Source organism: Lolium rigidum, chromosome 6, assembly GCF_022539505.1.
Source record: "Lolium rigidum isolate FL_2022 chromosome 6, APGP_CSIRO_Lrig_0.1, whole genome shotgun sequence".
NCBI classification, from domain to species: Eukaryota; Viridiplantae; Streptophyta; class Magnoliopsida; order Poales; family Poaceae; genus Lolium; species Lolium rigidum.
In genome coordinates, this window is record NC_061513.1 from 81,602,735 (window position 1) to 81,627,859 (window position 25,125).

Genomic DNA, 25,125 nt, shown 5'->3' on the forward strand with positions numbered 1-25,125 from the left:
TTCGTCAGTTTAGACAGTTTAGACAGTAGTCGCTCCTCGTTTTGCTTAACAAACTCGGAGGGCTTCTTACGCATGACTTGGTCCATTCGTGGGATGGCACGGACGTAGTGGATCACAGATCGTGTGCTTTGTAATCAGAATAAGAGAAAGAAAATACAATCAGAAAAGTCGCAAGTTGTTGAGCGCGATGCAAACTCTCTCTCTCGTTCGAGCTTTGCCTTCTTTGTTCTTGAGCTTCTCCAGCGAGATCTTGAGGTTAGGGACCACAACTGGTATCAGAGCGGGACTGGAAGATGTCAGGTGACCGGCGCACAGCTCCGACGCCTCCACCACCGCCGCTCAACCAGCAGCGCACCGCTCCAACTCCACCTCCACTCAATCAGCGGCGTCCGTCGCAGACCCCTCCTCCGGCAGATCAGCGACGGCGATCGCTGAGCCGGGGACGGAGCAGGGCCCGGCATGGCGGCGGTGAGGTCGTTGTCCAACGGGAGGTGATCCGGGAGGTGGCTGGTGGCGGCGCGGGCCTCGTCTTCCCGATGCTCAAGCGCGGGGACTACACCAACTGGGCCATGGTGATGGAGGTAAACATGCAGGCAGCCTCACTTTGGGACGCGATCGAGGACATCGCCATCTCGCGCCGGGAGGACAAGCAGGCCCTGGCGGCGCTGCTGCGCTCCACCCCGCCGGAGATGCACCCGATGCTGATAAGCAAAGGCTCCGCGAAGGCCACGTGGGAGGCCATTCGGGTGCAGCACCAAGGAACCGACCGTGTGTGTGACACGCGCGTGCGGCGATTGAGGACGGAATTCGAGACGATCTCCTTCAACCAAGGGGAACACGTCGACGACTTCGGCCTCCGCATCTCCAACCTCGCCACCACCATGCGGTCACTTGGCGACGCCTGCGACGAGGTAGTCAGAAAGTTTCTGTTTGTCGTTCCCAAACGTTTCGTGCAGATTGCTTTCAGCATGGAGACGCTCATGGATCCAGCGACCCTCACTGTCGAGGAGGTCGTTGGCCACCTGCGCGCCGTCGAGGAACGTTTGGAAGGAGACCAGACCGACTCCGGTGGGCAACTCCTGAGTGGGAGGAAAAGTGGAAGCAGAATCAGAGCGGTGGCTCCGGTTCGGGCGGATCGGGCGGTGGCCGTGATCGCGGCGTGAATAACGTGCCTCGCAAGACCGGATCGCCGCAGACCAAAGGCCCGGTCTAGGGCGGGGAAGCCGTCGACGAGGATCGGGACAAGTGTCGCTACTGCAAGAAGAAGGGGCATTGGGATCGTGATTGCAGGAAGAAGAAGCGTGATGAGGCCGCCAAGGCAGCCCACCTCGTGCAGGAAGACGACGGCGATCACAGCGTCTTCATGGCCACTGTGATCGAGCTCGACTCTGCTGTCACTGAGGTCGTGGCGTCAGGAAAGGCAGTGGTGCCCGCGGCAACAGCCGTGGCCGCCGCGCCCATGGGGGAGCAAGTCTTCCTCAATGAGGAGCGGGCACGAGTCGAACTCCGCCGCGATTCGGGCGACCTCGACGCCTCGTGGTACCTCGATACGGGAGCTTCAAACCACATGACAGGCGAAGAAGATGTCTTCGCCGAGCTGGACAAGAGCATCACCGGCAAGGTGCGTTTTGGCGACGGTTCCATCGTCGACATCCACGGGCGCGGTACGGTGCTCTTCGCCATCGACGATGAGCGACACCGTGCGCTCACCGGGGTCTACTGGATCCCCAAGCTGAAGTCAAATATCGTGAGTATTGGGCAGCTTGACGAGATCGGCTGCCCCACGCACGTCGAGCATGGCTTCATGACCATCCGCGACACGGAACGCAAGCTGATCGCAAAGGTGCCAAGGGCGCGGAACAGGCTGTACATTGTGCAGCTGCAAATCGTGAAGCCGATATGCCTGGCGGCTCACGTCGACGACATGGCCTGGCTCTGGTGCGCTCGTTTTGGGCACCAGAGTTTCGAGGCTCTGCAGAAGCTGTCCAAGAGGGACATGGTCTGTGGGATGCCCACGATCGCCCACGTCGAGCAGATGTGCGAGGCATGCCTGGTGGGCAAGCATCGTCGTGCACCATTCCCTTCCGTGGCCAAGTTTCGTGCCACCGAGCCTCTGGAGCTGGTGCACGCCGATCTATGCGGGCCAATATCGCCAACGATGGAGGGAGGCAACCGCTACTTCCTTCTCCTTGTGGATGGCTTCAGGAGGCTTATGTGGCTGTACCTGCTGAAGACCAAGGACGAGGCCTCGACGGCGATACGGCGGTTCAAGGCACAAGCGGATTTGGAGTCACGGCGCCCCCTGCGGGTTCTGCGGACAGACCGCGGAGGGGAGTTCACGGCAACGGAGCTCGCTGAATGGTGCGCTGACCTAGGGATCAAGCGCCACCTCACCGCTCCATACTCCCCGCAATAGAATGGAGTGGTCGAGCGTCGCAACCAGACAGTGGTGGGCGCGATAAGGTGCATGCTCAAGGCGATGGGTGTCCCGGCCAAATTCTGGGGGGAAGCAGCACACACGGCCGTGTCCGTGTTGAACAGGTCTGTGACACGCAGTCTCGATGGACGAACGCCTCATGAGGCCTGGTATGGGGTGAAGCCGAGCGTGCATTTTCTGCGTGTGTTTGGCTGCACGGCATTCACAAAGGAGACGAGGCCGGGCCTCAAGAAGTTGGATGATCGGAGCAGACCTATGGTCATGCTTGGTTACGAGCCCGGCGGCAAATCGTATCGGCTCTACGACCCTGCCAAGAAGAGGGTCCATGTGTCTCGGTACGTGGTGTTCGACGAGACCAGAGCCTGGGACTGGGGGGAGCATGACGGCAGCACTCTCCCCGTTGACAACTGGGTGCTGCCGCAGCCTCCGTCCCCTGCTGCCGGAGAGGTTGCTGAAACTCCACCGTCCGCAACTCCTTCGCCCTCACCGCAGCGACTCAGTCAAAAACACTTACAGTGCCTCCTACACCTGCAACACCACCGTCATCGCATGCACCAACCTCCGCTGTCCCGCAGCCACAGCGGACAGTGGAGTTCGTGTCGCCACCACCAGCAAATGAAGATGACCTGGACGCTGAGGACGACGACGACGTGGTGCACCGCTACCGCCGCGTCCTGGATTTGTACGATCCCGATGCGGACAATCCTGGAAGGACAGAGCGGCTATTTCTCACGCCATCAGGTGAGCCTGTCACTCTTGCTGAAGCCGAGGCTGAAGAAGCGTGGAGGCAAGCAATGCGCGACGAGCTCGCGTCCATTGAGGAGAATGAAACATGGACGATGACGGACCTCCCTCCAGGTCAGAAACCCATAGGTCTGAAGTGGGTGTACAAGCTGAAGCGATGCAGCGCTCGGGAATTGACTTTGATGAGGCGTTTGCCCCAGTTGCGCGCCTAGATTCTGTGCGCCTTCTTCTTGCCATGGCTGCACAATTTCAGTGGGAAGTACATCACATGAATGTAAAGACTGCGTTTCTGAACGGGGAGTTGGGCGAGGAAGTGTATGTGTCCCAGCCGCCGGGTTTCATCGATGGAGCCAACTCTAGCAAGGTGATGCGTCTGCACAGAGCTTTGTATGGCCTCCGTCAAGCACCTAGAGCCTGGAACAAGAAACTTCACTCTGTTCTGGTGGCTCTTGGATTCAAGCGAAGTGCTTCAGAGAATGCAGTTTACACCCGAGGTGAGAAGGATGATCGGCTTCTCCTCGGGGTGTACGTGGATGATCTGATCGTGACTGGTGCAAGCAAGGCAGCGATCAGTGAGTTCAAGCAAGAGATGTGCAGCAGATTCAAAATGAGTGACCTCGGGCTGCTTGCGTTGTACCTCGGCATTAAGGTGAGCCAGGCACCAGGACTCATCACTCTGAAGCAAACAGCTTTTGCGAGCAAGCTCCTTGAAAAGGCTGGAATGGGCGATTGCAACAACGTCCAGTACCCTATGGAGCCTCGGCTAAAGTTGTCCAAGCGCAGCTCAAATCCTCCGGTCGACGTCACCATGTACCGGAGCATAGTGGGCAGTCTCCGCTACCTTGTCCATACGCGACCTGACATCAGTTTCAGCGTCGGCATGGCGAGCAGGTTTATGGAGGCTCCCACGACGGAGCATCTGAGCATGGTGAAGCATATTTTCCGCTATATAGCGGGGACTTTGAACATTGGTTGTCGCTATTCCACCTCCACTGGCGACGCAGAATTGGTGGGATACAGTGACGCAGACGTGGCCGGTGATTTGGATGATCGGAAGAGTACCAGCGGGACTCTCTTCTTCTTCGGTAACTGTCCAGTATCGTGGCAGAGTCGGAAGCAGCGAGGAGTTTCGCTGTCATCACGTGAGTCGCTGCGGCATGCCAAGGAGTTTGGCTTGGGCGATTGCTGGGCGATCTGCTAGGAGTTGATCCTCTCGTCGTCAACCTGAACGTGGACAACAAAGCCGCGATTCAGCTCTGCAAGAACCCAGTTCATCATGACAGGAGCAAGCACATCGATACAAGGTACCATTACATTCGGGACTGCGTTGAAGATGAAACTGTGACTGTCTCTTACATCAGTACGGTTGATCAGCTCGCCGACATTTTCACCAAGGCACTTGGGCGTGTCAGGTTTCAACTGCTGCGTGAGAAGATCAACATCGTGGAGGTGTAGTAATCGTGCTGCATCTGGCTTTGGGGGAGTTTTGTTGAATAAACCAGACGCAACTTAGGGCTTTAGGTTTACTGCTTTCTGAATTTTCCTGTTTTTCGTCAGTTTAGACAGTAGACGCTCCTCGTTTTGCTTAACAAACTCGGAGCCCTTCTTATGCATGACTTGGTCCGTTCGTGGGATGGCACGGACGTAGTGGATCACACATCGTGTGCTTTGTAATCAGAATAAGAGAAAGGAAATACAATCAGAAAAGTCGCAAGTTGTTGAGCGCGACGCAAACTCTCTCTCTCGTTCGAGCTTTGCCTTCTCTGTTCTTGAGCTTCTCCAGCGAGATCTTGAGGTTAGGGACCACACGCATTGTTGTCGATGCAGATCCGTCGCCCGATCCTGCTGTACCCATATGGGCACCAATTCGAACTGAATTAAGTCCGGGTCCTCATCGTCTTCGAGCACCCAAATGAGCACTGTGTCGCCCTCGTATCCTGAAGGTCTCGTGTGAACCAGCTCTCGATCACTTGGCGAAACCTCGGCAAATGATCCAGAGCTGTTTCACACAAGAAATTCAGGAAACTACAAATACATAAGAAAAATTGCCACACAGAGAGAGCTGCAGGAGGTCAACTACAATATTTTTCCGAGAAAATGCAAAAGACCCTTTGCGTTTCTTTTCGTCGAATAGCTAGAGTTTGGGTTACAATCCTCCTAGGAGGTCAACTACAATATTATATGGAAATATGGAGTTTAACCCTCCAGAAGTACATGGCATACCAAAGCAAAACACAAAAGACAACAGTCACACTCCAAGACAGGATCACAAAACAATGACAGCAACATTGAACAGTTTTGACACCAGTATCTCACCACGGGTGGTAGAGCAGTTGATACTAGAGAGTTGGAAGAGCGGACACGTTTAGCAACCGACGAAGAAGGGAACCAATGGGTCAGCACCAGTGACAGTGCGGCGAGAGTGGAAGTGTAAGTGAGCTTGAGGCACTCATCTCAGTGGATACGAGATCGCTTCAGGGGACCGATCTTGAGCCTGTTTTTTTTTTTTCTTTCTGTTGGAAAAGGAGGTTTCATTACTGCCGGCTTGCGTTCGAAATAAATGAAGGCAAAATATAAATGAATGAAATTTGTTTGTGGTGGGAGATTTAACCTTTACATTTGTTTGTAGTTATGAATCTGAATCACAATTTACTTCTGAAATCCTTCCATCGGACATGCGCAATCTTTGGCCAGCTTTCTCCATCAGGTGCTCGGCAGCTCTCAATCAGGCGCTCACAATCCCAAAAACATATATGTTGGAGGGAGGATGGCAGATCTGGTAAAGATGATATGTTTGGGCATTCATAGATATCGAGTTTCGTCAGACTGGAGAAGCACTTCAGATTTCCTGGCAGGGACCTCATTTCACACCCACATAATGTCAGGCACTTGACATAAGTGAAATTTGCAGAGTCTTTAAATGACACAAATGGCTCTTTGCATTCTTGAAGAGAGAGAAATGGTGGAACTGTGAAACCTTCAGCCAAGAGCATTTGGTTGAGCATCGCAAGGCTGCTAACACAGAGTGACTTCTGGGCTCGAAACTGTCCGATGCACTCTGCAGTTAGCTTCGGGACATCTATCAAATCTAGGCGCTGAAGTTTAAGGGATGGCAGTCCTTCAAGTAAGCACAGATCAGGCATACCTTGTAGTATTAGTGATTTAAGGGAGGTCAGATGACCAATCGACAAAGAAACAGAGCTTCTGCAGCCAAACATGGAAAAATATTTCAGGTGCGGCAAGTCACTACTGAAGAGATTAGTTGCAACCACGGAGCTGGATATAATGAGCCTCTTAAGCATTGACGGCATTAAATCTGCTCCGCCTTCCAAGTCCAAAGAAGGGCAGGAAAGCAATCTTACATCCAAAAGAGAGGTAGCAACTCGTAAGCCCCCTAATGACCTGAAACACCAGCAATTTCTAATGATTAAGTACTCGAGCTTATGCAAATGTTGGAAGACCTCTTGTGACGGAAGTGTAGTTAAAGTCATGATCTCCACTAAGGACAAATCTCTCAGTGAAGTGAGACTATCCAGGCATACAGCTAATGCCCCGTCTGTGATACTGCATGAAGAAAGAGCAAGTTGACGAAGTCCTGATGGTGGAACCAGAGGCATCCCGATGTGCCTTCCATAAACGAATCTTATCCTCTTCTGATGGCAACATATCCATGCCTTGATGATATCCTCTTTCAGAATTGTTGCGTCGTTCTCAGCATTTGCAATGGTTTGAAGATGTGACATGTCAGTATCCATCAATGTCATCAACTGCTTCAGAGATGAGTGGTCTGATGAAATTACTTCCCTAATTTCCTCTCCGGAATCCACCTCCCATATGGAAGCAAGTTGTGATGCCAAGTACTCTGTCCTCGTGGTGTTCTCACTCTGATCATGTTGTTCTAGTTCATCATTCATAATAAAAATAAGCAGTGGGCAACTGGTAATTGATAAGTGTGTAAGTTCTGCTGGAAGACAAGATAATATTTTCAGACTTGGGACATTCTCGAGCAGCAGTTCAGAGCAATGCCTAAAGAGCTCTATATTGATTGGCAAGCTTTCTAATGCACTGCAATTAACAAGCTTAAAGGATTCCAAATTCTCAAAATGTAAACTCTCGACTAACCATCTTGGATATGTTGCAGATTTGAAACCCTCGATTTTGAGGCCCATAAGTTGTGGCGGCGGCACCAAACCTTCTAGAACTTCTAACTGTAAACTACCCTCCGAATCCATGCCATCATTGCAACTCCAGACAAGCTCCAAGCTTCCAAGATGACTTTTCTGATATAGCTTCGACTCCAAGGCTTCATCTTTTCCGTTGACATTCTCGAGATTTTTTATACATAAACTACCACTAAGCTCTTTCATCTCTCTGAGTTGTCCTAAGTCACATCCCTTCTGCTTTTGCACACAAAATTCTTTAACATGTTGGAGCAAACCTAGCTTGCCTATATAAGGGATTTGAGGCAGCGCTTCTTCAAACAAATTATATAACTCACGATACCCCTCAAGATGTTGTAGCTTACTTAAATTGCAGAGTTTGTCAGGTAAACTCTTAACTTTATGGTTCAACTGTAGTAACTGTAAGTGGTAAAGAGCACATAATGAACCAGGTAATTCAGCAATGGAAGTTCTAATGAGGTTTAAATACCGAAGGTGCTTCAGTTCACCAACAGTTTCAGGCAGCTTGCTACTATTGTAAAAGCACAAATGGAGTACACGCAACTTCTTCAAATTTTGCAGTACGTGATGGAAAATATCACTCACATCGTCTGTAAGTGGGTCAATGCAGATAACAGTGCGCAGATTATGTAGCTTGCAGATGATGTGCTTATGCTGTTTCATATTCTCAACACGAACAGATAGATGTCGAACAGTGCATGGTATTTCTGTCACCTTATCATCCTCTAAGCGAAAGCAGTGTTCTTTAGAGAGCGACTCTGCCAAATCATGAAGAAGATCATGCATAATGTAGCTTGGCTCTTTATATTTTTCAGAAAATGGTTGCAAGAAAGACCCAGAAGCCATCTCATTGAGGTAATCCTTTCCAACATCTACCATTCTCCTGTTCTGGTTGCATGGATCAATAAGTCCCTCCGCTATCAGCAGGTGAACCAACTCATCAATGTTATACTTGTGCCCTTTCGGAAACAAGCTGCAATATACAAAGCACCTCTGCAGACGTGGATCTAACTTCTGATAACTCCACAACAAGGCTGTTCTGGGCTCGTTTAAGCTGACGATCTTTAAAGTTAGAGCATCCTTCCAGGCAGAGATATTCATTTTCCCTTTCAACTGGGAGCCCACAACTTTTGCAGCCAAAGGAGATTGTCCAAGCCTTTTAGCTATCTTCTCTGCAATTGCTTCTAGCCTTTGAAACAATGGAGGGTTGCTGATTTCTGCTCCAGTGAAGGCATAGTGTTTGAAAAGTGCCAAGAACTGAGTATCTTCCATGCTTTCCAAACGGAGCCCCCTTTCACAGTAAAGAGCAGCAGGAAATGTATCCCGGCGAGAAGTTACTAGTACTTTGCTTCCCTTTTGCTGCGAAACTAGAGGAGCTAAAAGTTGGTCCCATTCCATCTGACTGCTCGAGTCATCAAACCAAACATCATCCAACACAAGCAAGAATTTCTCTGATTTTTGCAGTATGTCCCTTAATTGGCACTGGAGAGTATCCAGATTACCAACGCGTGGGCACTCCCGCTTAGCTGCGGATTCAATAATCTCACATGTGTGACGATGGACATCAAGTCTACGTGAGACGCAAACCCACATCCGAGCATCAAAATGGTCTTGCACCCTCTGGTCATTGTAAACATGTTGTGCCAAGGTGGATTTTCCCATGCCTCCTGCTCCAATAATGGCCAAACCCGAATATATAGCTGAATTAGCCTCTGGACCAACCGGCTTAGTAAGAAGGTCTATTATATGATCGCGATCTTTGTCACGGCCAATTACTTTCAGAGGTGGTAATGATGTGGCCAGAGGAACAAGGGATGTTTGTACAGAAGGGCCATCTATACTGTTGCCAGCTGGTAAGCAAAGAAGTGCACGGAACACCTTGCCTTTCGCCAGAATGGCCTTCAGTTCATTCAGCTGGCTAATTAGCTTCCTATTCTTGGAGCACAGATTGGACAACCGGTTGGAAGCAGCATGCAGAGGCTTCAGAATAGGGCTGATGGTGGAATCATGTGGTGGCGAGGTACCCTTCCCGCTCTTTGCTTTGCGCTCGAGGAGGTTGTACTCGTGCATGTCGAGCAGATCTTCGGCTTTGTAGAAGGCTTCTTTGAGTTCTTGGAGCCACTTGTCCAGCTTGGTCCTGTGGTTGCTCTTGTTAGCTGCTTCAATCATCAGCTCAAGCTGTGGCATGATGGTGGTCTCCAGTTCATGGAGCTCACTCGCCATGTCAACACCAAGATACCTGGAAGCATCAGCGAGGAGCTTCTTTAGGATCGGCGATGCTGCCATTTGTAAGCCAGCCAGCACCACCTCCGCCATTGAATTGCAGATTTTTGGATGTCTTCAGCTAATTTATAGAATGCATGGATCTCAGGTGTAAAGACATGAAAACAGGGAAAGGTGGTTAAATTGGAGTCTTGGATAGTTGGATCTTGGATGCCGGAGGAGATGAAGAAGTGTTTATCCAGGGGGACAAGGGCGGAACATCAACACGTAAATCATGGTAAACAGGAGCAAAACAAAGTCTCCCCTCTTTCTTTTGGAGTTTTGTTCTTTTTTTGTATGGAATGGTGCGAGGAAACGAAAAAAAGAGCAATAGAAGTGCTTCTGGAATGAATCTGGAGGGGCAAACAAGCAGTGAAGACAGCCACAGATGAAAAACCTGTAGAAGTGATAAACAATGAGATAAATTAGTGAATTACAAGGGCGAGAAGCCGAGAAAGAGCCCAGCCCAAACAGTAGATTTTTCATTCTTCGTTTTTGTGCCACCAGAAGTATTTCTGGAGGAAAATAGAGGGGAAAACCTAGCAAGTGAAAACAGCAAGGGAGTTCTGAATCTTACGTGGATTATGGACCTCGGAAGCAGAGCTGTTTGAGCGGCACGGCGATGAAGGTGATGCAAGGTCACCGGAGAGGAAGATGGGAGTCAGTGTTCTGTTGCAAGACAACCCTAGATCCGATCCAGTGTACATCGACTGATCTACCCAGTTGCCATTAATTAAGTTCAGACAGTTGCCATCAATGATTAAAGGGAAAATATACTGAGCGGCGTCGCCCTCTCCTGCGGCGCTAGGATAAAAACATCGCTACCTTATAGGCCGATCACACCTATTACCCTCGTGGCCTTATCCCCTCCCGAGTGCTCTCACCAACCAGTCTCTCTCTGCATCGGAGGAGGCTGCCTATGTCGACATCGGAGCTGACTTTTCTCGTTGCGTATTGTATGCTATCACTTTGTTTGTCCGTTAGTTCCAATACGCCCAGCTTTTGCAAATTATGTGTAGAGACGCTCACGGCTGGTGTGCTGATCTATGATTGACATGTTGATGCAAAGGCGCGGCATGTTACTCTTTTTTAGATGGTTAATTTTTACTGAGACACTTTGTGATCGGTGAACTGTAATAAGGGAACCTGATACTGCTTGTTTTTGCTGGTCAAAGTTCTAATAAAAAAGGCCGTATGCATCACTTATGCAGAGGCTGGAAATGCCCCATTTCGAAAAAAATATGGACCGCGGGATTAGTTTTGAGATGGAAGATAGCCGCCGCACGGAATATGTTGCGTGCGGCGCAGCCAGGTAGTGCATCCCATGATTAAAATACATGCAAGTAGCCTGACGCCCTAACCTATACCCAATAAAACAAAAGCAAGTGGATGTCCATACATACTATGAAATTACTTGATCAATCAACACATGTTAACGTGAAGGAATATACCATAACCAAGTCTTCAGCAGGGACATATATCTCTCTCGGTAATTAGTTCTTAGTAGTAGTGGGTTCTGCGAACACGAGACGAGTAACTAAACAACATCTAGTTTGTGTTAACCGCTGAATCTTCACCAGTTAGACACATAGAGCATCTTCACTCGTCCCCAATACCACGTCCGGCGCCTGACCGTATGAATCTTCACCAGTTAGACACATAGATCATCTCCACTCGTCCCCAATACAACGTCCGGCGCCTGACCGTATGGGGATGCTGCCGCGTAACCCCTAGATAGCAGAGTACCGGCCCAACCGCACCAGCCACACCCTCTAAACGCACGTCCCCAAATTAGAAACTTTAGAACATAGGCCGATCAGATTTCGCGCCCAAAGGATCATTGTCTCGACGAAACACATCGTCGCAAATGGAAGTCTCGACGTACACATCCTCGCAAATCGCGGCATTGAAATATCTAGCAAACCATAAAGGGGGCACGCAGGCTGGCCGGCAACGCGGGAATCAAGCGATTTCCTCAACCGGGGAATCAGGGACCATGGTGGGCGTCGTCGGCGTAGGGATCGGCGATGGCGGTGAGGCAGTTGATGGGGAAGCGCCAGTGGCCGGTGGAATAGTAGCCGTCGCTGGAGTCGCGGTGCTAGGCTAGGGCGCGGGTGGATCTCGACTCTCCGCTAGGATCGTGGCGCGCTGCGGGACGCACCACACCTTGACGCGTCCATGCCGCTGGTGTCGACGAGCAGGATCGCCAGATCCTCCTTCCTCTTCTTGGCGACGATGTTCGCCTTGATCAGGTCGAGCTTGATGTCCTGCCTCTCCATGACCGACGCCCACCTTGCTGACGCCACCTCCTCCATCTTCGCGGCTTGCTCCGCCCGCGTGGCAGCATGCGCGGCGGCATCAACGATGCACGCCAGGATGGACGAGTGGAGCTTCTCCTTGGCTTTCTTGTTCCCGACGGGCCGGCCAACAACAGCCGGTGTAGGCTCGTCGTTGGGGTCGAACGATGCGTTGGCCTTGGCTAGGGCAGTCCGGACCTCCTTCCACTTGTCGCACGTCTCGATCCGTGCGAACACATGCACAAACTTGAACTCCACGTCGTCGTTGTCCTCGCGGTAGGCGGTGATCATGGCGCGCATCTGCAAAAAACGGCGAACGGTTGAAACACCGGTGTTCAAGGGAAATGCATGGTGGGAGCAGCGGCGACAGTACCTGATCCTTGTAGTTGGTGCCGCTAATGTGGACGCGGAGAACCTCCTCCACAACGTCGTGCCACTTGTTGCAGGCGTGCTGGATCATGTGCCAACGGTGAGACATGGTGGAGACGTTGCGATCAGCGGTGAGCGCCTTGAATTAGGGATCCAGTAGCCGATGCTCGTCGAACGCCGCCTTCACTCTCTTCCAATAGGACTCGGCGTTCTGGGTGGCTCCGGTGAAGGGGTCGATGCTCACGGTCTTCCATGCCTTGGCGAGGCACTCGTCCTCCCTCGAGCTCCACTTTGGCCCACGCCTGCCGGCCTTCTTCTTTTGAGTCCGTCGCAGTAACAACCGGTGTGGTGGCGCCCGACGCGGTGCCGGCATTCTTTTCTTCCCTTGGGGTCGGCGACGACCGGCGCGATTTCTTCGGGAGCCTTGGCGTAGGTGTACACATCATTCTCCCACCCAACGTCGTCGCCTTCTTCCTCATCTTTGGCGTACGCCTCGGCTTCCTGCTGCATGAAGGACGGCAGCCCGCTGGTGCCATCGATGATCATGTCCTCCAAGATGGCGTCGCCCGACATCGGGCCGAACGGCGCTTGCGCGCTGCTTCTCGCGGCGAACTGCTGGTAGCCAGGGTGAGGAGGAGGCCCGCCTCCACTGTACGAAGTGCGCCGGAGCTCAGACGATCCGGCCGCCAGCATGTGCAGGTCGGCGGCGGTGAAAGTGTTTGGGGCAGCGAAGGTGTTTGGGGCAGCGACGGTGTTGGGGTTAAACCCACCAAGCGGGTCAAAATCGTGGCAGCTCGGTGAGAAGCGGGACAGGTGGGGTGGGTTACCTTCGGCATCATGGAACAAAGGCGACAACGACGATGTGGACGGTGACGGCGAGGAGACGCTGCACTGGCTTCTGCTCCACGCGGCGGTGACAGACAGATACGCCGGGGTGTGGGGCGCCGCCATGGCAGCGGCCTGCTCCATCAACGTAACCTCCTTCGCCGCCGCTGCCGCTGCCCTCTTCGCCTTCAGCTTTGCCTCCCTCGAGCGGCGGCTGGCGTTCTCTATCACCCGACGTTGGATGTCGAACGCCCACTCGGCGTTGGTCATCCCCGGTGGCCTCTCCTTGACGACGGGTGCATGTGCCACCTTCTTCTTTTCGAGAGCAGGTTTGGCGGTGAGGGCATCCTGCGCCAACGCGCATGAAGCGACGTACTGCCTCGTCTTCATGGCTGGACGGCGGAGAGAGGCGATAGCTAGCGCGGCAGAGCGAGGCGATGGCTAGCGGGGCGGGCACGGGCGAAATGGCGGGAACTGGCCGAGAGAAGGGGAACGGGGTGGTATGGTGATACGTCTCAAACGTATCGATAATTTCTTATGTTCCATGCTACTTTTATAACAATACTTGCATGTTTTATACATACTTTAGAGCATTATTATACATTTTCCGGCACTAACCTATTAACAAGATGCCGAAGTGCCAGTTGTTGTTTTCTGCTGTTTTTGGTTTCAGAAATCCTACAAAGAAAATATTCTCGGAATTGGACGAAATCAACGCCCAGGGTCCTATTTTTCAACGAAGCTTCCAGAAGACCGGAGGAGATATGAAGTGGGGCCGCGAGGCGACGCCACACTAGGGCGGCGCGGCCAGGCTTGGGCCCGCGCGGCCCTAGCGTGTGGGTCCCTCGCGTCGCCCCCTGACCTGCCCTTCCGCCTACTTAAAGCCTTCGTCGGGAAACCCTCTGTACCGAGAGCCACGATACGGAAAACCTTCCAGAGACGCCGCCGCCGCCAATCCCATCTCGGGGGATTCAGGAGATCGCCTCCGGCACCCTGCCGGAGAGGGGAATCATCACCGGAGGGCTCTACATCATCATGCCCGCCTCCGGATTGATGCGTGAGTAGTTCATCCTTGGACTATGGGTAACCATCTAGCTACTGCTATGGACCCGCAGCTCTAGTTCCCCGCCGACGGACGGCCGGAAGGAGGATTGGGAGGCCGACGTCGGCCATGAGGAAGAGGGGAAGGCCGTCACCGACGAAGACCATGAGAAGGAAAGGAAGGCCATCCCCGACGACGGCCATGAGAAGGAGAAGGAGGAGGAAGAGGATGGAGATGCCAGGTGGAGACGGCTGGAGACGGAGGAGGCGGCTGAGGAGGCGACGATGGCAAAGGAGGCAAGGGGCCATGCGAAGGCAAAGGCGTAGCCGGCGAGCACGGACAACGACGAATACAACAAGGACTAATTGTCGGAGGGGGTCACAATATCCTCCGACGCGTCGAACACACAACCAGGTCGCAAGAGGTGACGAGCAGGAAGCGCTTCCGTGAGGACGACGAGGCGGGGCCATCAAAGAAAAAGTAGTTTAAAAATTTAGTTTATATTTTTTGAAATTTTTATGTGTAATTTGTTACAATATGTTTCACTACTTTGAAAATCTTGATTGTACCTACAATTTTTTTATCTCTATTGAAATAAAAAATGGAAAAATAAATATATAATGAGTTATTTTAATGTTTGGGGGCGCGTTTGGGGGACGCCGCTGGGAGCGATGTCCTCCAAACACGGCACGAAGAAAAAACGTCCGCGGCGGCTGGAGCTCTAAGTCAGTGAAATGGTTGATACATTACCTGCTTCTCCTATTTTATTGTCCATCATCAGCAGCAGCATTTCAAGCTTCGCAAGTACCACTGTCTCAAACTCTCAATTATGAAAGCTACGAGCAACAATAAAATATGACTCTGTTGGTCTTGGATATACAGGAAATCCATGACAATGTACAATTTGGAAACAGGTAACATGCTCTCCATCAAATTGGGTCCATATATATTACATGAGATGCACTTCTCATATTGCATTAATCTTGGAGCAACATGACCAAAGAAGAATGGAGAGACTATGACAATCCAAAACACAGAGGCAGGAGGGATGGCGATGCAAACAAAGTAATAAACACACTACTGAGCTACTCCAGAGAATACTGAAAGATTACCTGTGTTAAATCTACAAAAGTTACCTATGTTGCAGCCTTGCAGGCATATGTTCTTTATTTCTCATTTCCTTTCTTTCTTTGGGAGTGGAGAAAATTGCACAAACCAGTAACTCTTGAGGTTGTTATTGCACAAACCAGTGATTCAAATTTTTTGTTGAACAAACCAGTGAATCTAAAGTTAACTGTATAGAAGAAGCTATGCTGATCTGTTTATACTGTTTAGCAGTGTATTAGATAATGAGAACCCACCTTATAAGTGACATGGCTGTGGCGTGTGAACATCCCATACAAAAATAAATAAATCAAAAGCATGGACTAAGCCGGATCAGTTTGGGTGCTAAAATAAGGGTATTGTCCCGCCCATACTAAGTATAATAATAGAGACACAATTTTTAAAAATTATTTCTCTATGCCAAAAGCAGGAACTTGAAAACTAAAACCCGAATAACTATGAATCACTAGTACAGAACTGGCCATCAGAGGCGGTTCCCCACCATGTGCCGGCGGCGGTTATCCATTCCGTCTCCTACGGTAGTCGTTGATAATACGATTTTTTTGCACACGGTTTCCTATGCCGCCTCGAAAGTACGCACATGGTCGATTTTTTTTACCACCTCTAAAGATCCATTCTTCTGAGTCGGATGAAATAATCGACCGCATGTGCACACACAGTCGACTAGATATACGCCCCGCATCAACACCTCCGGGGTGCCCGACAGTTTACTGGATCCCAAAGACATTGCAGCCGGTGTAAATACACCAAACCGGAGCGGCAGCAACGGCCGAATAATACACCCGCATGTGCTATATATGGGTCTTCCGAATTTCTACGGGCCACCCATGTTTTCACAGTTGTTGTCTCCAGCGGTCAGACCATACGAATATTATCACACCGCCGGGGAATAAACCGGAGAGTCCGGTGCGCCACCCTCCTCGCTCCATAGAGTGTACGTGCCGATGTCGGAGTCATCGTTATCGTAGTCACCACTACACCCCTCCTAGGTCGACGGAGTGTACTGCCACGAGTCCCAGCTTAGGACCACCACATAAATTATTGGAGCCGGTTTTAATTTTGAGCACCTCTAAAATTATTTTGTTGGAGGAGGTTATTTCTTTAGCGGATCCTATACAAAAAAAAAACCATCCATGGAGCAGTGTTTGGAGCCGGTCCATTTTGTTATGGGTTAGAACCGCCTCCAAGCAGTGCCTCTAATAGACATGTGTGTCATCGGACACATAGATTTGGTTGCATCGGGTACCAATTGGATGCAATTTTGTTTTAAGTAATTCATATTTGTGATATATCGCTATCATATATGAAGCTATATTGCTCCAGTTTTGTTACACAATCAAGATGTATTGATATAGTTTTGTTTCCTTTTTCTGATGGTTACTATATCTAAAGATGTGAAAAATCTAGGTACCAATTTCGTTTTAAGTGCAAGCATGTTGTTTAATTGCATATTCTGTTAATTAGAGCTCCTTGCAACTAACTACCCCTAGAGTGACTGGTGTGTGCAACTAAAAATTTAAGTCACTGGTCTTTGAAACAATAACCCCAAGAGTTGCTGGTTTCTGCAATTTTCTCTTGGGAGTGTAACAAACACGCTAAGGAAGAATCCACAGGACCAGTTCCAGCTGCCATGTAGTTCAGTTGGATCAGTGTTGCAAATTGAATGATCAACCAACACAGGCCAAAAGGTCAAAAATATTATTTTGATCAATTGTTATATCACATCTGACTAAGGGTATTTCCTCTTGGCGATCCAATTATTTGGAGGAGTATAGTGCCTACTTTATATATGATAAGCCCTTATATTTATATGGAACGTATTAAAGTAGATAATCCTGCTACCTGAAAATATGTTAACCAACTGCCTCAAGGCATTTCAATTTCAGCAGAATCATTAAATGGAGCATTTCTCAGGGTGATATGATAGTATCATCTTATCATGTTAGACTACAGCTATCAAATCCATGATGGAGTTTACCGAAGCATAGACTTTTTTTCAAGAACACGCGAAGGATCGCATGTCATCTGCATTAAGATAGAAAAAGAACTTGATACAAACTCACACAAGAACAGAGGTCAAAGAGACCTTGTCCAACCACACACACAACCACACCTCCACACCAACAGCGACTAAACAAAACTCGACTTGCTCGATCCGTTGCCAACCATGGCGAAGAACCGCGACACCGAGCGCTGAGACCGCGTCACAACCGGTGCCAGAAGCTTCCGAAGAACAGCCATGACTTCAAGCAGCAGCCCGAGCAACGTACCACCCACCCATGCGCCTAGACAGAAGAAGTCGGCAAGTGAACGGCAGGCTCGGACCGGACCCGAAGAAGACTACGCCAAGGAAACGCCGGCAATGGCGTACATTGCGCCCTCAAAGCCCATGCCTTGCACCGGAACCAAAACCAGCTCCAGCAGCTGCTCTAGAGACTCCCCAAGCAACTCCTACAGCACCCCCAACGAGGTAACGACGCCGTGGCGCCGCTGCTGCATGTACCGGCATGCCGGACTTAGGGTTTCCCCTGATGCTAGAGGAAGGGGATTCGCAGTCAAGGCCATAACAACGCCTTCAAGAAGGAAACGGCACCCGCAGGCGTCGCCGTCGTCAGCGCAAAGCAGGGATTTCTCCCTGGCCCGCCGCTCATCCCCACGAGGTCCATCGGAACAGCGGCAAACGGAGATGGAGGACCGCCATCGCAAGGAGAGGAATCTTGTGTCGTCGTCGTTGGGAGAGGGGCTCCACACCACCGCCGGCCGGATCATGGCAGGAGGCCTCCATCCGCCGCCGCGTGGCCCCACGCATGCCGGCCACCGGGCCGGCGCCCACTGAAGGCCGCCAGACCCCCACGCCGGCACCACTGCAGCCTCAGCAGCAGCACCCCGACGGTGCCCATCCGCCTCGCCGCACGCTGCAGGTCGCCGCACAACCAGCGCCTCGGGCCCGCCAAAGCCCATCGGCCCTCTCCCGGGCCCGATGGCCCTGCTGCCGCGAGCGCCGCGGGCGCCGAGCCAGCGGCCGAGCATCACGGCCCGCCGCCGGCCGCCACACCGCCCTCCACATCGGCCCGAGCCCGCCGGCTCGGCTTCCCCTCCCCCAGACCGCCAGCGCCCCCACGAGCCGGTCTCCACCACGCAGCTAGGATCCCTCGACGGCCTTTGGCGCCAAGGGGGCCGCCACCGCCGCGGCGAAGGCCGGCGGCGGCAGCGGCAACGGCGTCCTTTGCGGGTGGGCTCGAGGCGGGCGCGATTTTTCGCCCCTAGCGCCGCCTGGGGGAGCGGCGCGAGGGGTCCCTCTGATCAAGAGTTCCACCGAAGCATAGACTTCATGACTCGGATTTTCATAACAGAACCTCCATGTATTTATGCACCAGTTCAGGAAACTAGTGCACAAAGCTAAAACATCAGTGCAATCAGTTCCACTTCCACCTTCGGCTGCCCTAGAGTAAAACAAGATTATTCCTGCAAACTAAAAAGATCATAATATCCACCAGGAAGCGAAATATAAATTGCCACTTACTCAATATATATTATGCAAAGATATGAAACATATCCAATGGACAGAACACAGGCGAGCATTCTACCATTATTGGACATCACAAAAGAAAAGTGCAGTATATACCAATTTTTTAACAGAACCATCGAGTGATTTTTTGGTAATGTTCGCCCTCTTTTTGACAAAGAATAGAACGCAATCCAAATCAAACATCTACAGTGATCAAAAGACGACAGCCTAACAAAGTGGAAACAGAGGAACAACTCAGAATCAAACCGATCGATCCTTTCTCACAAGCCAGAGCGAGGCAGTGAACGCACTGTACGCCGAATCCAGGTCGAATATGAGATTTTTGGCACTGGCGCGTTGCTCCAAGAGCTCGTCCCCAGCCCACCCCACCTTAGGTAGCTTTGCGAGCCAGTCGTTCACCTTGACCTTCCCCTCGAGTTCGAAGTCCGGCGGCAGGACAGTGCCTATCTTCCCCATTGAGCCTGGAGAGGTCGTGGAGCAGGGGGGGCGTACCTGGTCGTTGGCGATCATATTGGAGCTAGACAGCGTCCATGGCGGTGATGGCGGCTACGGCCGGCGCAGAGCAGGATGTGGTGGCAGCACGGAGCTCGACGGTGGGAGGAGGAGAGGGGGTTGAACGGGGAGACGGGATTGAGGCAGTTGGCCTCACCGGCGGCGGCGGCGGCGGCGGGGGAGAGGAGGTCACGGACGTCTTGTTCCAGTTTCAGTTTTAATCTGAGCCAACCCCTTTTCGAACCCAGCAATTGTACCCGTGCACCGGACCTCAAGTGCACAATTTTTATTACTAGGAAAATGCACGCGCTCGAAAGGGCAAAGTATTCTGACTTCAAAACAAAAAAATTAAACATTCCTCTAACAACATGGTAAAAAGCTAAATTGTTACACTTCTGCACAAATAACAAAGACCAATCAAAGGAGACCATGAGACACCTTATCATGGGTTGCCCATTCTCGGACGATCTGTACGAGGTGCTAACCTAGATGCAATCCACGACTGGACCTCTAGATCAGGAGGACGACTTCGTCGAGTTCGGAAGACGGCTATCCAATCTACCCGATTGAGTCAGTTTTTCGAAGGCAGCCGAGGTGCTCGGTCGGGAGCATTACGAGTGTGCCACGAATGGTGGTAGAGACCCACTCGAGTAGTGCGTGCATAGTCTGGAAGGTCCATCTTAACCGGCGGCGGGTGAAGGAAGCGAGAGCGACGGAGGTTGCCCTTTTTCCCCTGCATGTGAACCTTTTTTTAGCTGTGTGGTGGCAATCTTCCTAATTAGGTTTGAACAATAGATGCAATTTTAAATTGGATATAAAAAATGGCAGAAACCTTAGCTTCTTTGTTGTTTATGGATTTCAACAAAAAAAGGTTGAGTCAGGTGTCTGATCACTTCAGCTGTCACCATAGCCATGTCCCGCCATCCCCTCCGAGATGTATTCACTCCCTTAAGGTGGGAGAGTAGAAAAAGAGAGATAAATCGTTGGGAAAGAAGTCCGAAGTGTTGGATAATTAGTCACCATTTCCATGATTAATTCTAGAATATTAAGCATGACACACTAACTATTAACATGTAAAACTCGAACATACTAGATGCATTAATCAACATGAACAGTAGTAGTGCAAACGATACAACATCCATCGCTAAACAGATCGAGATACGTCGCACGTACCGGTGGAGGTGGCGGTGGAGGTGTAGCAGATGATGTCGCTGCAGTAACGTTGTTGATGACAACATTATTGACGACAGGAACGACGGATCGAAGTAGACGGCGTTGAAGACGACGATAGGCATCACCGCCCGACTTGGACGGAAGGCGACCCGTGATGAAGAACTTGAGCAGTTGCGCAAAGCGCTTCCCAAAAACCTAATTCGCCCTCTCCCGTACAGGATCGCAAAGGCGAGCGGTTCAGGAGACCTGCTATCGCGCTCGCCGGTGCACGCCGGCGGGCGGGATGGAGTAGGGTACGATGACGACGCAAGCAAAGAGAGGTGAAAACCCTAACTCGTGTATATGGTGTGTTTCTGCGGTAGCCATGCATGCTCGATCCGGGAACAACCCGAACCGACTAACTATGACGCATCCGTCTAGGACTCTGTTCGTTTTCCTAAACTACAAAAAGAAAGGAAAGTCTCGGCTCGAGGCTCAATCCATTCACCACGATCACGCGTCGCGTCGAGCGAGGAGGAGGAGCGCGCGTGTACCACTCCTATTCTCACTCACTTACTAGTGGTGGAACAACCCACCTTATAAGGTGGTATAACTTCCTCTCAACTTTCCATGTAGGACTAAACTTCTCATCTCTTGTCACTTCCTATTGAGCTGCCACCAACTTGGGCTCAAACTCACATGAACTGCCATAATGTGGGCTTTAAAATTTATAGAGAAATCTATAATCTAATATAGACCACTAATAGTGGACCAATATTTCAACACGAAGTAGGCAACCTGCATTGCTTGAGCTAAGGATTCTGAGACGCGGAGACTATATCTTTACTATTAAACGCCGATCGGTGGTGGTCGTACGTAAAAAAGTCGTTCGTACGTCAAAAAAATCGGTCCGCGTTTGTTTGATCGAACACAAAGCCTGGTCGTCCAACTATAACTAAGAAAACCGACCGTCCGTGTTCCCGTCTGGTATCTCCCCGCATACCTTCCGTAAAGAAAAAACCAGTAGCGATCAGAATTCAGAAAAGGTAGAGATAGTATCGGTATCCATATTCTTATCCGTCTCAATAGTCGATACTCGCAGAAGGTCTTGAATACCGCCGTCCGAAGTCGACCTTTCCGATGCTCGTGTACTACACCGACGCTCTGGAACTCGCTGACGATCATGTATCACGGCGGCGCTCCTAGACCTGGCGCACATACAAGCAAAACGGAAGAAGGTGCAGTCGTCCGCTCAAGCCGACAAGCCGGTCGACAAGATCCGCAGTTCTGGCCGCCTCGCCGGAGCCGGTCGTCGCTGCCATGCAGGAGCTCGCCGCGTTCAGTTTCTATGCCGGCAGACAAATCCCGGCACTGCTGCCGCTGTTAATGGTGGCTGGTGGCGCCTGCCAGCCGGTGGGTGAAGGAAAGTGCAATCCGCTCATGCCTGAAGACATGCGGCAGATTTGTGTTGTGTCAATTTTTTTTTTTGCTGCTATCGTTCCGCATCTATCTGCTTACAGAGCTTGCAAATGCACATATTCTTGTTCTGTTTCTCAGTATCTCCTCATAGCTGCTGGCGGTGACGTACTAGGCAGGGGGTAGGCCAACTGTTCATGGAGCTCGTGAAGAATCATGAAAATGTCTAATATATTGCAGGCCTCACAGCTTGCTAAATCCTTGTATCGGTTTCAGTGAAGAAGCTCGAGAAGACGATGACGTGGGTCGGCCAAGCACAATACTACTGTGTCTTGTTGGTGGGCGCCGATATGCGGTGTCTGCTGAGCATTCAAGCCTCGCCCAAGGAGGAGATTGTCAATCACCTGCTGAGGTCATCGCCAAGAGGTGGAAGACCGCGTGTGGCGGCCGGCCCTGAGTAGCGCGGTATGCAGGGCCGCGGACTTCATGATAGCTATAGCGGTGCTCCGGCTGCTCATGTTGGCGCCAAGCAATTTATTACAAGTGAAGACAAGACGACGAGGGAAGTGCAATTACGGTGCCCGTTTATTTGAAGAAGATACATGCACATTTGAATGATTCATTGAACGGCCAAAGGTAGAAGTATAAACCTCCGGGGTAAAGGCATTGGGTAGAGAAAATACAGGAGACACGAGGATTGTACGAGGAAAAGACATACATTGTCGTCAATAACTTACGGAGATGAGGAGATGGTAAGAGGGAAAGGCATCGACTGTCTAGAATAACATATATAAAAGAAAATAGAGGAAGGGGTGCTCAAAGAATAAGAGTCTGTGGTAATTATTTCATAATTAAACAAGATCAATCATCTATTATTTATCATTGTTATAATTAAATCACTTAAAAATATCATAATTATACTATTCACTTGGTTGACACTATAAATTCACGTCTTTTTTATGCCGTAGCAAAGCACGGGCATTTGGCTAGTATACACTAAATAGACAACCATCTTTTATGAATGGAGAGTAAGAAAATATGGACCGAACCGAAGGTTTGTACTTCTTAACTTTATTACTAACCAAAGTATTGTGTGCATTCTTCACAACCCGAACAATAAAGAAAATAAATTAATCCGAGCGCTTACGGCGACAGACAATTAACAGCTGATCAATTGACAACTGATTCAGCTCTCAAAGTAGTGCTGGCCATGGCCTTCAGCGGGCATACGCGAAACTGAATGAGCAATATTTTTTTTTATCTTCAGGTATCCAATCTTCGCAGCAACGGACTCGCATCTAGCATCTAAGAGCATCTTCACTTGCGTCCTCTAAACCGTCCCCCGAAACAACACCAGATTGAACGTTTGGGGGACGTGTTTCGTTCATGCCACGTTTGGGGGACATCGTTCCGCAGCCGCGTCCTCCAAACGCCGCCCCAAAACTTAAAAATAATTTTAATAGATAGAAGAAAACTCTTTATTAATATTTAAATCGGTGTAACATAAACAAAGTACATATAAAACTTTGAAAAAATATAATCAAATTACATATAAATTATTCTAAACTACTACTTCTTCTTCTTTGATGATGGCCCCGTCTCGTCGTCCTCATCACGGTGGCGCTTTCTGGTCGTCATCTCTTCCGAAGAGGCGGTGTCGGTCGACGCGTCGGAGGAACTTGTGTCCTCCTCGTCGTCGCCGGCTACGCCTTGGCCTTGGCTTTCACTTTCGCGTCCGCATCCGCCTTCGCACGGGCCGCCGCCGCCTTCTCCTCAGACCCTTCCGACTCCACCTCCTCCTCCACGGCCTGCCATTCCTCTGCGATGTCAAGTGGCGGCGGGGAATCGTCACCGCAGCTGGTTGTCCGGACTCTGTCCCACCAATGGCGCCATCCTGGAGGCTTGCCCTCGTTGGAGGTGTCAGATGGAAGGTCAGAGATGTAGCTCATCGTCGTGAGGAGAATCTTGGATGAATGGCGGCCGGTTGAAGATCCTGTTATCACCAGAATTTGACCAAGTCAGAGGTGGGCCGCGATCAAGATGGACGTGAAGATTATACATGGAAGAAATACGTGAATCGGCCTTTTATACCAAGTTGGGCTAAAACCGCCCGTGTATCTGTAACATATTAGAGTACGTCTTAGTTTAGAAATCAGAGTTTATCTCGTGCACGGTTAGTGCACGCCCACATTAGAAAGTCCCCTGGACTATAAATATGTACCTAGGGTTTATGGAATAAACAACAACCAACGTTCAACACAAACCAATCTCGGCGCATCGCCAAACTCCTTCGTCTCGAGGGTTCCTCCGGTAAGCACCATGCTGCCTAGATCGCATCTCGCGATCTAGGCAGCACGAGCCTGCCTAGTTGTTCATGCGTTGCTCGTGCTGAAGCCTTTTTGATGGCGAGCAACGTAGTTATCATAGATGTGTTAGGGTTAGCATTGTTCCTAGTATCATATGCTTTCGTAGTGCAACCCTTGCGCATCTAGCCGTCCTTGTACCTCATCATGGGTGCAGGGACGGCACCCCGCTTGATCATCGTTTAGTAGATCTGATCCGTTACGATCGCTCCTTGATTCGTCAAGGATTAGTTTAATATCTGCAATAGTTAGGCCTTACAAAGGGTTGGAGGATCCAGCGGCATGCCGGGTGTAGTTTGCTGCCCCTAGACAGGATGTTCCGAGGATCAACCTAGTGTTGGTTTTTAGGCCTTGTCTAGGGCTGGCTTACGATTACCGTGCGTGAGCGCGAGGCCCAATCGTGAGTAGGATGATCCGATTATGCGGTGAAAACCCCAGATCGTCGTGGATCTCATACGCTTTACCTTGATCAAGCAAGACCACCATATATTCGGCCCCCTTGGACGAATCATGGGTGGATCGGCTCCATGAGCCGATTCACAGGACAACCTGAGAGCCGATCGAGGCTCTTATTTAACGTGTACGTGTGTGCCCTGCAGGAAACTAAGCGAGGCATCATCCACACCTTCACGACCGGGTATAGGTCAGGTGGCACGCCCTTGCGATTTGCATCGGCGCGCGACCAGGAGGCTTTGCGGGCCGTCGCTCTGAGGGACTGGGGCCAGCCGCAGCCCTAGTTGTTCCCGGCTCTACGGTGTTGACCAGTCACTGCCCGCCGGTGGGTTTCTGACGTCAACAGATTCTGGCACGCCCGGTGGGACACTCTTCAACATCCACGACATCCACCACATCGCCATCTACATCCAAGATGGCGGAAGAGACTCCGGTCAC

General features: G+C 50.8%; 1 protein-coding gene across 1 annotated transcript; it reads right to left on the minus strand.

Annotated features, from left to right (window-relative positions):
* Positions 1-5,792: 5,792 nt before the first annotated feature.
* On the minus strand, positions 5,793-10,356 carry LOC124666471 (disease resistance protein RGA2-like). The gene is made up of 2 exons (XM_047203820.1): positions 10,202-10,356; positions 5,793-10,021 (listed from the first exon to the last, which is right to left on the minus strand). The coding sequence occupies exon 2, from the start codon at positions 9,676-9,678 to the stop codon at positions 5,824-5,826; it is 3,855 nt and encodes a 1,284-aa protein (XP_047059776.1). The 5' UTR covers positions 9,679-10,021; positions 10,202-10,356; the 3' UTR covers positions 5,793-5,823.
* Between the last annotated feature and the right edge of the window lie 14,769 nt (positions 10,357-25,125).